This window comes from Littorina saxatilis, linkage group LG16, assembly GCF_037325665.1.
Source record: "Littorina saxatilis isolate snail1 linkage group LG16, US_GU_Lsax_2.0, whole genome shotgun sequence".
Lineage (NCBI taxonomy): Eukaryota > Metazoa > Mollusca > Gastropoda > Littorinimorpha > Littorinidae > Littorina > Littorina saxatilis.
In genome coordinates, this window is record NC_090260.1 from 2444520 (window position 1) to 2458910 (window position 14391).

Below are 14391 nucleotides of genomic sequence, written 5' to 3' on the forward strand. Positions count from 1 at the left end.
TCACACCACTACCCCCATCCCTCTCATCATCACAGCTGTGTTTTACTCCTACGTCAGACACCACCACCCCATCCCTCTCATCATCACAGGTGTGTTTTACTCCTCCGTCTCACACCCCTACCCCCATCCCTCTCATCATCACAGCTGTGTTTTACTCCTCCGTCTCACACCACTACCCCATCCGTCTCATCATCACAGCTGTGTTTTACTCTCCGTCTCACACCACTACCCCCATCCTTCTCATCATCACAGCTGTGTTTTCCTCCTCCGTCTCACACCACTACCCCCATCCCTCTCATCATCACAGGTGTGTTTTATCCTCCGTCTCACACCACTACCCCCATCCCTCTCATCATCACAGCTGTGTTTTACTCCTCCGTCTCACTCCCATACCCCCATCCCTCTCATCATCACAGCTGTGTTTTACTCCTCCGTCCCACACTCCTACCCCCATCACTCTCATCATTACAGCTGTGTTTTACTCCTCCGTCTCACACCCCTTCCCCATCCCTCTTGATATCACAGCTGTGTTTTACTCCTCCGTCTCACACCACTACCCCATCCTTCTCATCATCACAGCTGTGTTTTACTCCTCCGTCTCACACCACTACCCCATCCCTCTCATCATCACAGCTGTGTTTTACTCCTCCGTCACACACCACTACCCCCATCCCTCTCATCATCACAGCTGTATTTTACTCCTCCGTCTCACACCACTACCCCATCCCTCTCATCATCACAGCTGTGTTTTACTCCTCTGTCTCACACCACTACCCCATTCCTCTCATAATCACAGCTGTGTTTTACTTCTCCGTCTCACACCACTACCCCATCCCTCTCATCATCACAGCTGTGTTTTACTTCTCCGTCTCACACCACTATCCCATCCCTCTCATCATCACAGCTGTGTGTTCCCCCTCCATCTCACACCACCTCCCCATCCCTCTCATCATCACAGCTGTGTTTTACTCCTCCGTCTCACACCACAACCCCATCCCTCTCATCATCACAGCTATGTTTTACTCCTCCGTCTCACACCACTACCCCATCCCTCTCATCATCACAGCTGTGTTTTACTCCTCCGTCTCATACCATTACCCCTATCCCTCTGATCATCACAGCTGCGTTTTACTCATCCGTCTCACACCACTGCCCCATCCCTCTCATCATCACGGCTGTGTTTTACTCCTCCGTCTCACACCACTACCCCCATCCCTCTCATCATCACAGCTGTGTTTTACCTCTCCGTCTCACACCACCACCCCATCCCTCTCATCATCACAGGTGTGTTTTACTCCTCCGTCTCACACCCCTACCCCCATCCCTCTCATCATCACAGCTGTGTTTTACTCCTCCGTCTCACACCACTACCCCATCCCTCTCATCATCACAGCTGTGTTTTACTCCTCCGTCTCACACCACTACCTCATCCCTCTCATCATCACAGCTGTGTTTTACTCTCCGTCTTACACCACTACCCCATCCCTCTCATCATCACAGGTGTGTTTTATCATCCGTCTCACACCACTACCCCCATCCCTCTCATCATCACAGCTGTGTTTTACTCCTCCGTCTCACTCCCATACCCCCATCCTTTTCATCATCACAGCTGTGTTTTACTCCTCCGTCTCACACCACTACCCCATCCCTCTCATCATTACAGGTGTGTTTTACTCTCCGTCTCACACCACTACCCAATGCCTCTCATCATCACAACTGTGTTTTACCTCTCCGTCTCACACTACTACCCCATCATTCTCATCATCACAGGTGTGTTTTACTCCTCCGTCTCACACCACTACCCCCATCCCTCTCATCATCACAGCTGTGTTTTACTTCTCCGTCTCACACCACTATCCCATCCCTCTCATCATCACAGCTGTGTTTTACTCCTCCATCTCACACCACTATCCCATTCCTCTCATCATTACAGCTGTGTTTTACCCCTCCGTCTCACACCACTATCCCATCCCTCTCATCATCACAGCTGTGTTTTACTCCTCTGTCTCACACCACTACCCCCATCCCTCTCATCATCACAGCTGAATTTTACTACTCCGTCTCACACCACTACCCCATCCCTCTCATCATCACAGCTGTTTTACTCCTCCGTCTCACACTTCTACCCCCATCCTTCTCATCATCACAGCTGTGTGTTACCCCTCCGTCTCACACCACTACCCCATCCCTCTCATCATCACAGCTGTGTGTTCCCCCTCCGTCTCACACTACTACCCCATCCCTCTCATCATCACAGCTGTAATTTCCTCCTCCGTATCACACCACTACCCCATCCCTCTCATCATCACAGCTGTGTTTTACTCCTCCGTCTCACACCACTACCCCATCCCTCTCATCATGACAGCTGTGTTTTACTCCTCCGTATCACACCACTACCCCATCCCTCTCATCATCACAGCTGTGTTTTACTCCTCCGTCACACACCACTACCCCAATCCCTCTCATCATCACAGCTGTGTTTTACTCCTCCGTCTCACACCACTACCCCATCCCTCTCATCATCACAGCTGTGTTTTATTCCTCCGTCTCACACCACTATCCCATCCCTCTCATCATCACAGCTGTGTTTTACTCCTCCGTCTCACACCACTACCCCCATCCCTCTCATCATCACAGCTGTGTTTTACTCCTCTGTCTTACACCACTACCCCATCCCTCTCATCATCACAGCTGTGTTTTACTCATCCGTCTCACACCACTACCCCATCCGTCTCATCATTACAGCTGTGTTTTACTTCTCCGTCTCACACCACTATCCCTTCCCTCTTATAATCACAGGTGTGAATGCCCCTGCTAAGGAGCCTTCTGTGTATCTAGATTCTTTTTGTTTTGCTTGTGTTTTTTAGTCTTGCTTCTAGCTTGACTCGCATGCGACTTTCCGTGGTGGTGGCTTCCCCTTTTTGTTCTTTCACTTTTATTATCTTATCTTACTTTTGCCCCTATTTGTTCCCATTTTGCAGCCACCTCTGTAGGTTCGCGTGCGGGTCTAGCTCGCTCTTTATCCTCTAGTTTTCTTTTTTAAGTATGAGCGTCCTGGTACGAACTTTGTTTTGTTTTAATGACGTTAAATATTGTAACGAACTAATTTATAAACAAGGTAGTGTGGCCGGCGTTTTTCTGATATTAATTTCATGTGCCTGTATGGCTCACGCTGGACAGCCTATGGAGTTTTTCCCGGAGAGCACGGGACGCATGTTTTGCAACAGTAATATTGTAGTAACGCGCAGTATTTTTAGTTCACCTCTGTGGTGGATAGCCTGTATTGGTCGTCACTTACTGGGAAGCCGTTCACGGAACAAGATGTTTTAGGATAGATAGATTTTTTTGCTCTGTTCCGGGGCCCAGTGTTTTCTGCCAGCCTTCAGTTTTGTTTTAAGTTATTTTGTAGTTCAGGTTCAGTTGCTCGCCTTGAGTCTGTTTTAGATTATTGATGCTGTCAAAGGCGAGTATCCATTTCTGACTATGTTTCTTTATTTACCGAATTCGTGTAATTTTAGTTTTGAATCTTTGTCTTCTGTCCGTTTCTGTGTCTTCTTTCCGTTTCTTTGTCTTCTTTCCGTCTCTGTGTCTTCTGTCCGTTTCTTTGTCTTCTTTCCGTCTCTGTGTCTTCTGTCCGTTTCTTTGTCTTCTTTCCGTTTCTGTGTCCTACGTTTATTCTATGTAGGGTTTTTCTAACATATTTTTGTCTTGGTGATTTTTTATTTATTTGCCGCCATCTTGTTTCGGCCGCCATTTTGTCGTCCATCTTTGATGTTTATGTTTTTAGGACACCTTTGATGTTTATGTTTTTAGGACACCTTTGATGTTTAGTTTGATGTTTCGAATTCTAAGTTTAGTTTTTTCTTTTCTATCAGTTTCCACCGCTCCGCGCTTCTCGCTCACCGCTCCGCGCTTCTCGCTCCATGCTCCACGCTTCACACTCTACTGTTCTGCACTCTCACTCAAACTAGTCCTTTCTACTTCACATTTTAGCTTTAATTCACTTTCTAAACTTAGATTAGTTTTTCCGCCACGCTCCGATATAGGTTACTTAGCCTCTCCATAGATTTATGTTTAGCCTTTTATATATTGATATTATGAGCTGATTCCGAATTACTATGACATCGACAAGTATGACCATATTCACAATAAACTTTAATTAATTTTCCAATTCTAGTGTTCGTTTTGTTTTGTGAGCGCGTCGGTTCTTTATAGCACCAAAATTACATCCTCCAGAATTTATATAAGCCATCACAGAATCTTACAGCTACTCAAGGGCAAGCACAGTGGAAACTTTGATATTTTTTGGAACATTTTGGATTGTTTTCGAGAAAGAACTTTATGAACTTTTGTAGGCCTGTGATTAGGGCCACTGACTTTTGAACTTCTTATCCTTACGAATCTTGTGAAGAGATCATGAACCTTTTGTCTTAAAGGAACTGTGTTTCGTATCTAGCGAACAATATTTTAATTTATTTTTGTCGGGCCCAGAGCAGAGCAACTTAGGCATTATTTTAGGTTTGTTGACCATAGCATTGCACACTTCGTACTTCGTATTTTCTTCCCCTCTAGTGAGTGACCCGAGGTGTGCCGTTTTGAATTTTGTTTCTCTATATTTCGCAAGTCTTTGTTAACCTCTACGTTTTCACTTGACTTAAAGTATGGATGAGAAATTACCTTCTCATGAGAGTGCCGAGCTATCCCCTTACACTTTGAAGGTAGAGAGGGATGAACATTTTGCTTCGGACACTGATAGTCGTAAGAATGAAGGCGACCGTGATGGCGCTCAGAGCGAGCCTCTAGTTGAACCCTCTCAGACCCAAGACACTTTGAATTCAGATAACATTCCCCCTCAAGCTGAACATTCTCCTACACAGGAAGGTTTAGGAACTGAGCCCTCCCAACAGGCTGCAAGTGCAGAGCATCTCGCTCAACGAAGTAGAGAAGAAAGAGGCCCCGCCATTGTTAGGGCTAGACTTAATGCTGAGGTTAGGGAACTGTCAGACAAGTACTGGGCCATAAGCCGAGCTCATAAGAATACGATCAGCGAGTTGTGCACAGCTTTTAGGGAAACACCAGACAAAAGGAGAGTCCTTAAAGTTCATAAGATTCTCCTCTGTGAGCGCCTAAACGAGCTGAATGTAGCGAACTCGAGGCTTTGTCAAGTGGCTGAAAGTGATGTAGCTATAGAAGAGGATCTGAGCGATATGCACATGCAAACGGAGACGCTCAACGAACAATACCGCAGTCTCTTTCCCAAGTTAGACCCGTACGCCTCCAGCTCGGACTTGACTTCCACAGTCGCTTCTGGAGGTGCTAGAGAGGTTTCTCTAGATGCTTCTTTGGCGGTTAGCGCAGCGAGATTTAGGTCCCAGCAAATGGTCGCAGATGAAAGGGCCAGACAAGAAGAGACTCTTTTGCTTTTAGAAGAGAAGGCTTCTAGGACCATAGCTTTGGCTGCTGAGAAGAAGGTTGAGTTGGAAAGAGAGTGTGCTCGTTTAGAGAGAGAAGCTCAAGATGAAAGGTTAGCTTTGAAGAAAAAGGAAAAGGAAGTTAAGACTGCACTAGAGAGGGTGGAGAGAGAAGGCAAGATGCAAGAAGAGCATGAAGTTTTTAAGATCATTAAAACTGACATAGAAGACCAGCAAAGGGCTAGAGAAAGATTCATGCCCCAACTACCTCGTGACAGCCCCATTGATAGGTACCTAGGTACTCACAGCACCCTGCATGTAGGTACACACATAGAGAGCATAGGAGATGTGGCGGTAGGGTACGATAGGCACACACAGCATACACAAGATACATATAAGCCTGCGACAGCCGACACCTACGCCCGCCCGCGTCACCAGCCGGGAACCAACACCCTCGTCTCTGGGCAACATCAGCCTGCGGCAGCCAAGCCTGGACTCCCGCCACTTCAGCAGCCCACGGAGGTCAGGGCTTATGCCCCTTCGCATCTCCAGTCGGCCGCCGAGGATATCCGCGACACTCTTCGAGGCATCTCCAGGACCCTTGCTCAACCTGTCTCCGCTTTTCACCCACTTCCAGCAGCGGTCACAGCCACGGCTCCTACCACTACGACGATGACTACAGCCACCACGATGACGACAAGAGTCGGAGGCCAATTCGCGACCTCCTTTCGGCCTCAGTTTGTCAAAGCTGAGATTCCAAGCCACGAAGATCGTCCTCGCCAGATCTACGCGCCTTCCCGTTTCCCTCACAAATCCCTCAATCCATCAGCGAGACCTTTTCCCGGGCCTTTCCCTGGTCCTTTTCCTGCCATGACCTCCCGAGAGTCTCCGACCTATGTGCCAAGCTTTGCATATGGGCCTTCTGTCATGCATCCTCCCATGCAAACGCCGCAATATGACCACGCTGCTAGCTTTGCTCCTGACACTGACTATACACAGCATGGTTTTCAAGAGGCTCCGGTCACGAGCCCTTCAGACGTCTACTACGGGCAAGATGCATACCTTCCTCAGATGCAAGGCCAGCCAGCGCTCTCCGAGGGTTCTGCCCTAGCTCGTACTCTAGCTGAGGCTCTCCTGATCAACAGGTTACCGACGCAGGAGCCCACTACGTTTTCAGGAGATCCTTTGACGTACCCTCTCTGGAGGTCCTCATTCACTCTTTTGATTGAGCGGCAGGGCGTTTCTGCAGAGGAAAAGCTCCTCTACTTGGAGAAGTACTTGGACGGTCCGGCGAAGGATGCGGTCAAGGGACTCTTTCTGATCAGGGATGCCCAGGCCTATCAGCAGGCCCTTCAGACGCTGGAGGAAAGATTCGGCAGTTCTTTCGTCGTTGCCAGAGCCTTCCGAGAGAAACTAGATGCATGGCCGGTAATCAAACCCAAAGATGGACAAGCCCTCCGCGCCTTCTCGGACTTTCTTGGACAATGCCTTGTGGCGAGCCGAGTGATAGGCCAGCTACAGAATCTTGAAGACCCAGCCTATCACAAGACACTCATGAGCAAGCTTCCAGATTGGTTGGTGAGAAACTGGGTGCGGAAAGTAAACAAGACCAAGAACGAGAAGAAACGCTACCCTACCTTTGAGGAGTTGTCAGCTTTCATCAAGACAGAGGCAGACATCCTTTGCGAGCCCCTTTTCTCCTCCAGCAAATCTGCCGCCTCTTCCACCTCACAGACCGCCAGTTCATCAGTCCCCAAGAGAACATCGTACAGTACGGATTGTTCTACTGCATCTGCATGTCAAGAGTGTGACAAATGTCTTTGTCAGCATCACGCGAAAACTGTCCTGAATACGAACTGCGACGAAGTCTGTCCCTTTTGTACCGTTCGTTTTCCGACCAGCTCTTCTTCTCATCCTCTACTCAGATGCCAGAGGTTCGATGAGATTCCCGTTGAGGACAGGAAACACTTCATGTACGAAGCGTCTTTGTGCTTTTCCTGTGCCAGAAAGACTGACCATAGAAGTGTAGACTGCACTACCAGGGCGATATGCGACAAGTGCCAAGGCCCACATCTCACTATGCTGCATGGAGCGCCTAGCTACAGGAAGAAGATTCCCAATCAGCAACGGAATGCACGGGGACCGCCAGATTCTTCAAGGTTTGTCTGTATCAGTCAAGATGCCCGTGTTTCTGCCTCTGGATCAGCATTCGCGACGACCAACAAGTCAGACAGACCAGTCAGAGCTACCATGATTGTTCCGGTCAGAGTTTCGACGAAAGAGAATCCCACGGTAGAGCATACGACATACGCGCTGCTTGACACCATGTCTTGCATCTCCTTCGTTACTGAATCTTTGAGTGACAAGCTGAACACTCATTCTGAGCCAGCGTCATTGAGGCTGAACACTATGACTTCTCAGAACACTCATATCGAATGTCAGAGAGTGACCGGATTGTGTGTCAAGGCCCTCAACTCCAATGTTTCCCACAACCTGAAAACGCTCTACACGACGGACCATCTCACCAATGACACTGAGAACATACCAACATCAGAGACCGCTCGTAACATCAAGCATTTGAGTCATATTGCCAGCGAGATTCCCCCGTTGCTCGAAGGCTGCACTCCCGGGTTGTTGATTGGCTACGATCATGCAGAGCTATTCATGCCAGAGAGAGTCATCAAGGGAGACCCATACGCCGTTCTCACACCGTTGGGTTGGACGATACTGGGACAAGTGTCGCCAAAACAGTCTGTCCATGACGTGATGCACGTGTCTCTAACAGAACAGTATTGTCCCAGCGAGTACGAAGGTGAATCAGTCGCTTCCGTATATCGCACGACACTCGCCGAACCCAGCATCTCCGACCCCCTCCATGCCATGGAAAGGATTTTGAGCAGACCACTACGAAGAAGACCACTACGAAGAAGACCACAACGAAGAAGACAACGACGAAGAAGACCAGTACGAAGAAGACCAGTACGAAGAAGACCACAACGAAGAAGACAACGACGAAGAAGAAAGTGGCTTCTTCCCCAACGTAACGTTGCTGTCGGAGATGTCGTCGTGCTACGTGACGAAGCCGTATGCAGAGCAGATTGGCCTCTTGGACTCGTGACGGAGGTTCGCCCCAGCGACGATGGACTCGTGAGAACCTGCAAGCTCAAGACTGTCAAGGTCACCTCGAAGACGAGCCATTCCACTTTCTACTACTGGCGCCCCATCTCTAAGCTGACCGTGCTGGTGAAGGCAGACCCGGACACCCAATGACTTTTCCAGTGAACTTTACTGTTTCGACAGACCGTTTGTGCATGTTTTGGTCTGACGTAATCCGTTCGCCTTTTTTGACAGGTGGCGCTGTTTAGATTTGGGGAGAAAGTTTCGTCTTAATGCAAATATTTTTTGTGACTTTGTTGGTTTCTCTCCATTTTGTATATATGTTTTTGGTTCCGCATTTTGGAACGAAAGCTCTTGACAGAGGCAAGCGCTTAATGAATCGGTTTTGTTTTAGTCCTTCCCGCGTGCGGATGCCTGTGCTTATGATTAAGAAGACTGAAGATGTTTTTCATTTGTATTCTTTTGTAGGTTGCGACTACAGTCTTTCATACTGAGTTGCGGGTTATGTAAAGGTGTAAGAAAAATGTTGACACGATATGTTGACAGTGACGGACCGACGAAATATGATGTTACATTTGTTGAAAGAACACGTGTGATTTTTTAGATTGAGACTCATAGAGAGTGCGTTTCGAACAGCTACGTTTTGGATAATGCCAAAAGGATTCTGTAATGTTTCGGATTTTTGTATTTTGAACCACGTATGAGAGTGCGTTTCGAACAGCTACGTTTTGGATAATGCCAAAAGGATTCTGTAATGTTTCGGATTTTGTTTTTGAACCACGCATGTATTCGATGATTTTTGTTGATTTTTTATGTCGACTTTTGTAAAGACTAAGATGTCTTCGAGGGGGGAATGTGAATGCCCCTGCTAAGGAGCCTTCTGTGTATCTAGATTCTTTTTGTTTTGCTTGTGTTTTTTAGTCTTGCTTCTAGCTTGACTCGCATGCGACTTTCCGTGGTGGTGGCTTCCCCTTTTTGTTCTTTCACTTTTATTATCTTATCTTACTTGTGTCCCTATTTGTTCCCATTTTGCAGCCACCTCTGTAGGTTCGCGTGCGGGTCTAGCTCGCTCTTTATCCTCTAGTTTTCTTTTTTAAGTATGAGCGTCCTGGTACGAACTTTGTTTTGTTTTAATGACGTTAAATATTGTAACGAACTAATTTATAAACAAGGTAGTGTGGCCGGCGTTTTTCTGATATTAATTTCATGTGCCTGTATGGCTCACGCTGGACAGCCTATGGAGTTTTTCCCCGGAGAGCACGGGACGCATGTTTTGCAACAGTAATATTGTAGTAACGCGCAGTATTTTTAGTTCACCTCTGTGGTGGATAGCCTGTATTGGTCGTCACTTACTGGGAAGCCGTTCACGGAACAAGATGTTTTAGGATAGATAGATTTTTTTGCTCTGTTCCGGGGCCCAGTGTTTTCTGCCAGCCTCCAGTTTTGTTTTTAAGTTATTTTGTAGTTCAGGTTCAGTTGCTCGCCTTGAGTCTGTTTTAGATTATTGATGCTGTCAAAGGCGAGTATCCATTTCTGACTATGTTTCTTTATTTACCGAATTCGTGTAATTTTAGTTTTGAATCTTTGTCTTCTGTCCGTTTCTGTGTCTTCTTTCCGTCTCTGTGTCTTCTGTCCGTTTCTTTGTCTTCTTTCCGTCTCTGTGTCTTCTGTCCGTTTCTTTGTCTTCTTTCCGTTTCTGTGTCCTACGTTTATTCTATGTAGGGTTTTTCTAACATATTTTTGTCTTGGTGATTTTTTATTTATTTGCCGCCATCTTGTTTCGGCCGCCATTTTGTCGTCCATCTTTGATGTTTATGTTTTTAGGACACCTTTGATGTTTATGTTTTTAGGACACCTTTGATGTTTAGTTTGATGTTTCGAATTCTAAGTTTAGTTTTTTCTTTTCTATCAGTTTCCACCGCTCCGCGCTTCTCGCTCACCGCTCCGCGCTTCTCGCTCCATGCTCCACGCTTCACACTCTACTGTTCTGCACTCTCACTCAAACTAGTCCTTTCTACTTCACATTTTAGCTTTAATTCACTTTCTAAACTTAGATTAGTTTTTCCGCCACGCTCCGATATAGGTTACTTAGCCTCTCCATAGATTTATGTTTAGCCTTTTATATATTGATATTATGAGCTGATTCCGAATTACTATGACATCGACAAGTATGACCATATTCACAATAAACTTTAATTAATTTTCCAATTCTAGTGTTCGTTTTGTTTTGTGAGCGCGTCGGTTCTTTATAGCACCAAAATTACATCCTCCAGAATTTATATAAGCCATCACAGAATCTTACAGCTACTCAAGGGCAAGCACAACAGGTGTGTTTTATCCTCCGTCTCACACCACTACCCCCATCCCTCTCATCATCACAGGTGTGTTTTACTCCTCCGTCTCACTCCCATACCCCCATCCCTCTCATCATCACAGCTGTGTTTTACTCCTCCGTCCCACACCCCTACCCCATTTCTCTCATCATTACAGCTGTGTTTTACTCCTCCGTCTCATACCACTACCCCATCCCTCTCATCATTACAGCTGTGTTTTACTCCTCCGTCACACACCACTACCCCAATCCCTCTCATCATCACAGCTGTGTTTTACTCCTCCGTCTCACACCACCACCCCATCCCTCTCATCATCACAGGTGTGTTTTACTCCTCCGTCTCACACCCCTACCCCCATCCCTCTCATCATCACAGCTGTGTTTTACTCCTCCGTCTCACACCACTACCCCATCCGTCTCATCATCACAGCTGTGTTTTACTCCTCCGTCTCACACCACTACCCCATCCGTCTCATCATCACAGCTGTGTTTTACTCCTCCGTCTCACACCCCTACCCCATCCCTCTTGATATCACAGCTGTGTTTTACTCCTCCGTCTCACACCACTACCCCATCCTTCTCATCACCACAGCTGTGTTTTACTCCTCCGTCTCACACCACTACCCCATCCCTCTCATCATCACAGCTGTGTTTTACTCCTTCGTCTCACACCAATACCCTATCACTCTCATTATCACAGCTGTGTGTTTTACTCCTCCATCTCACACCACTACCCCATCAATTTCATCATCACAGCTGTGTTTTACTCCTCCGTCTCAAACCACTACCGCATCCCTCTCAAAATAACAGCTGTGTTTTACTCCTCCGTCTCACACCACTACCCCCATCCCTCTTATCATCACAGCTGTATTTTACTCCTCCGTCTCACACCACTACCCCATCCCTCTCATCATCACAGCTGTGTTTTACTCCTCTGTCTTACACCACTACCCCATCCCTCTCATCATTACAGCTGTGTTTTACTCCTCCGTCTCACACCACTACCCCATCCCTCTCATCATCCCAGCTGTGTGTTCCCCCTCCGTCTCACACCACTACCCCATCCCTCTCATCATCACAGCTGTGTGTTCCCCCTCCGTCTCACACCACTACCCCATCCCTCTCATCATCACAGCTGTGTTTTACTCCTCCGTCTCACACCACTACCCCATCCCTCTCATCATCACAGCTGTGTGTTCCCCCTCCGTCTCACACCACTACCCCCGTCCCTCTCATCATCACAGCTGTGTGTTACTTCTCCCACCCCCACCTGATCCCTCACCTTCTCAACTGAAGTGTTAGTTGGATCAAACTTGTGGGTCGTGAAACAGACCAGCGCATGAGACATTACGATGTTTATACTATCTGGGTTGAAGGTTTTCATTTTCTTTGCATTATGAACGACACCTTTGTGCAGAGCACGGTGATTGAGCGAAGAGAACTCCACTGACCAAAGCTGTCACCTACCTCTGCGTCACTCAGACCGGACTGTTGGCACGTGCTGGGGTCAGTCCTGTCTTCTGCCTGGTGTTTCGCTCCCCCGGTTATTCCTGCCACGTGATATTTGAACACACACACACACACACACACACACACACACACACACACAAACACACACACACACAAACACACACACACACACACACACAAACACACACACACACACACACACACACACACACACACACACACACACACACACACACAGACTCATAATCAAAGCAAGACAATACAAAACAATACATTTGAAGTAAATGTAGACTAGGGGTGCACCCCACTGTAGTGAGACAAACACAAACACGGGGTGCACCCCACTGTAGTGAGACAAACACAACACGTGGCCGACCAGTTAAAACCAACAATCGCAGCGAATAACTGACACTGATAGCCGACAACGTGTTGTGCCTGAGGTCAAGTGAATTTTGCTTGAGGTCATGGGAGGCTGAGAAATACACGTGCTCAGCGATCTCTGCAGGCCATCACCAGTGAATCGTGGCCCCGATGTGCGGGATGTCGAAAGAGGTAGGCATCATATCGAGCGGACACTGCATAATGTACACATCCTAATTATTCAGTTATTCGCTGCGACTGCTGGTTTTAACTTGTTATTGTTTGGCTCACTGTGACCGGACATCACCTGACGTCACCTGACATCACCTGACGTCACCACAGCGCTTGGACATCTTATTTATCACAGAGTTCTTTCCGACATCACCACAACGCGTGGACATCTTATTTATCACAGAGTTCTTTCCGACATCACCACAACGCTTGGACATCTTATTTATCACAGAGTTCTTTGCGACATCACCACAACGCTTGGACATCTTATTTATCACAGAGTTCTTTCCGACATCACCACAACGCGTGGACATCTTATTTATCACAGTTCTTTCCGACATCACCACAACGCAAGGACATCTTATTTATCACAGAGTTCTTTCCGACATCACCACAACGCTTGAACATCTTATTTATCACAGAGTTTTTTGCGACATCACCACAACCCTTGAACATCTTATTTATCACAGAGTTATTTGCGACATCACCACAACGCGTGGACATCTTATTTATCACAGAGTTCTTTCCGACATCACCACAACGCTTGGACATCTTATTTATCACAGAGTTCTTTGCGACATCACCACAACGCTTGGACATCTTATTTATCAGAGAGTTCTTCGCGACATCACCACAATGCTTGGACATCTTATTTATCACAGAGTGTTATTTGCGACATCACCACAACGCGTGGACATCTTATTTATCACAGAGTTCTTTCCGACATCACCACAACGCTAGGACATCTTATTTATCACAGAGTTCTTTCCGACATCACCACAACGCTTGGACATCTTATTTATCACAGAGTTCTTTCCGACATCACCACTATGCTAGGACATCTTATTTATCACAGGGTTTTTTCCGACATCACCACAATGCTTGGACATCTTATTTATCACAGAGTTCTTTCTGACATCACCACAACGCTAGGACATCTTATTTATCACAGAGTTCTTTCTGACATCATCACAACGCTTGGACATCTTATTTATCACAGGGTTTTATCCGACATCACCACAACGCTAGGACATCTTATTTATCACAGTTCTTTCCGACATCACCACAACGCGTGGACATCTTATTTATCACAGAGTTCTTTCCGACATCACCGCAACTCTTGGACATCTTATTTATCACAGAGTTCTTTCCGAACATCGTTCATTTGATTCTTTGGAACTTTGACCATGCGATTTGCAAGTGAGAAGGTCTGCATGGCACACCCAGGGTGGGGGTGGGGGGGGGGGGTCTTGCCACGGTGTTCATCACCGACCAACAATATAGACTTTCAGTACTTTTATATGGTGAAGTGTATGATTTAAAACCATTGGAAATGGTATGCCATAGAATAAGCCACGCTAAAACTATGATTCCAAATAGCGTTGCGACGGCGGCGTCCGCAGCGACGAAACGGTTCGCGGCAGGCGAATGTTCGTGTTTGTGTTTCCATTTAAAGCAGCGCGGCAGGCG

At 47.0% G+C, this 14391-nt stretch overlaps 1 protein-coding gene across 1 annotated transcript in view; it reads right to left on the reverse strand.

The window, feature by feature from the left end:
* LOC138950206 (uncharacterized) overlaps positions 1-14391 on the reverse strand; it is a 596636-nt gene that overhangs the window by 37901 nt on the left and 544344 nt on the right. Inside the window, exon 6 of the mRNA XM_070321954.1 lies at positions 12328-12410. Within this exon, the coding sequence (XP_070178055.1) occupies positions 12328-12410 (83 nt within the window). The remainder of the gene's footprint in view (positions 1-12327; positions 12411-14391) is intronic.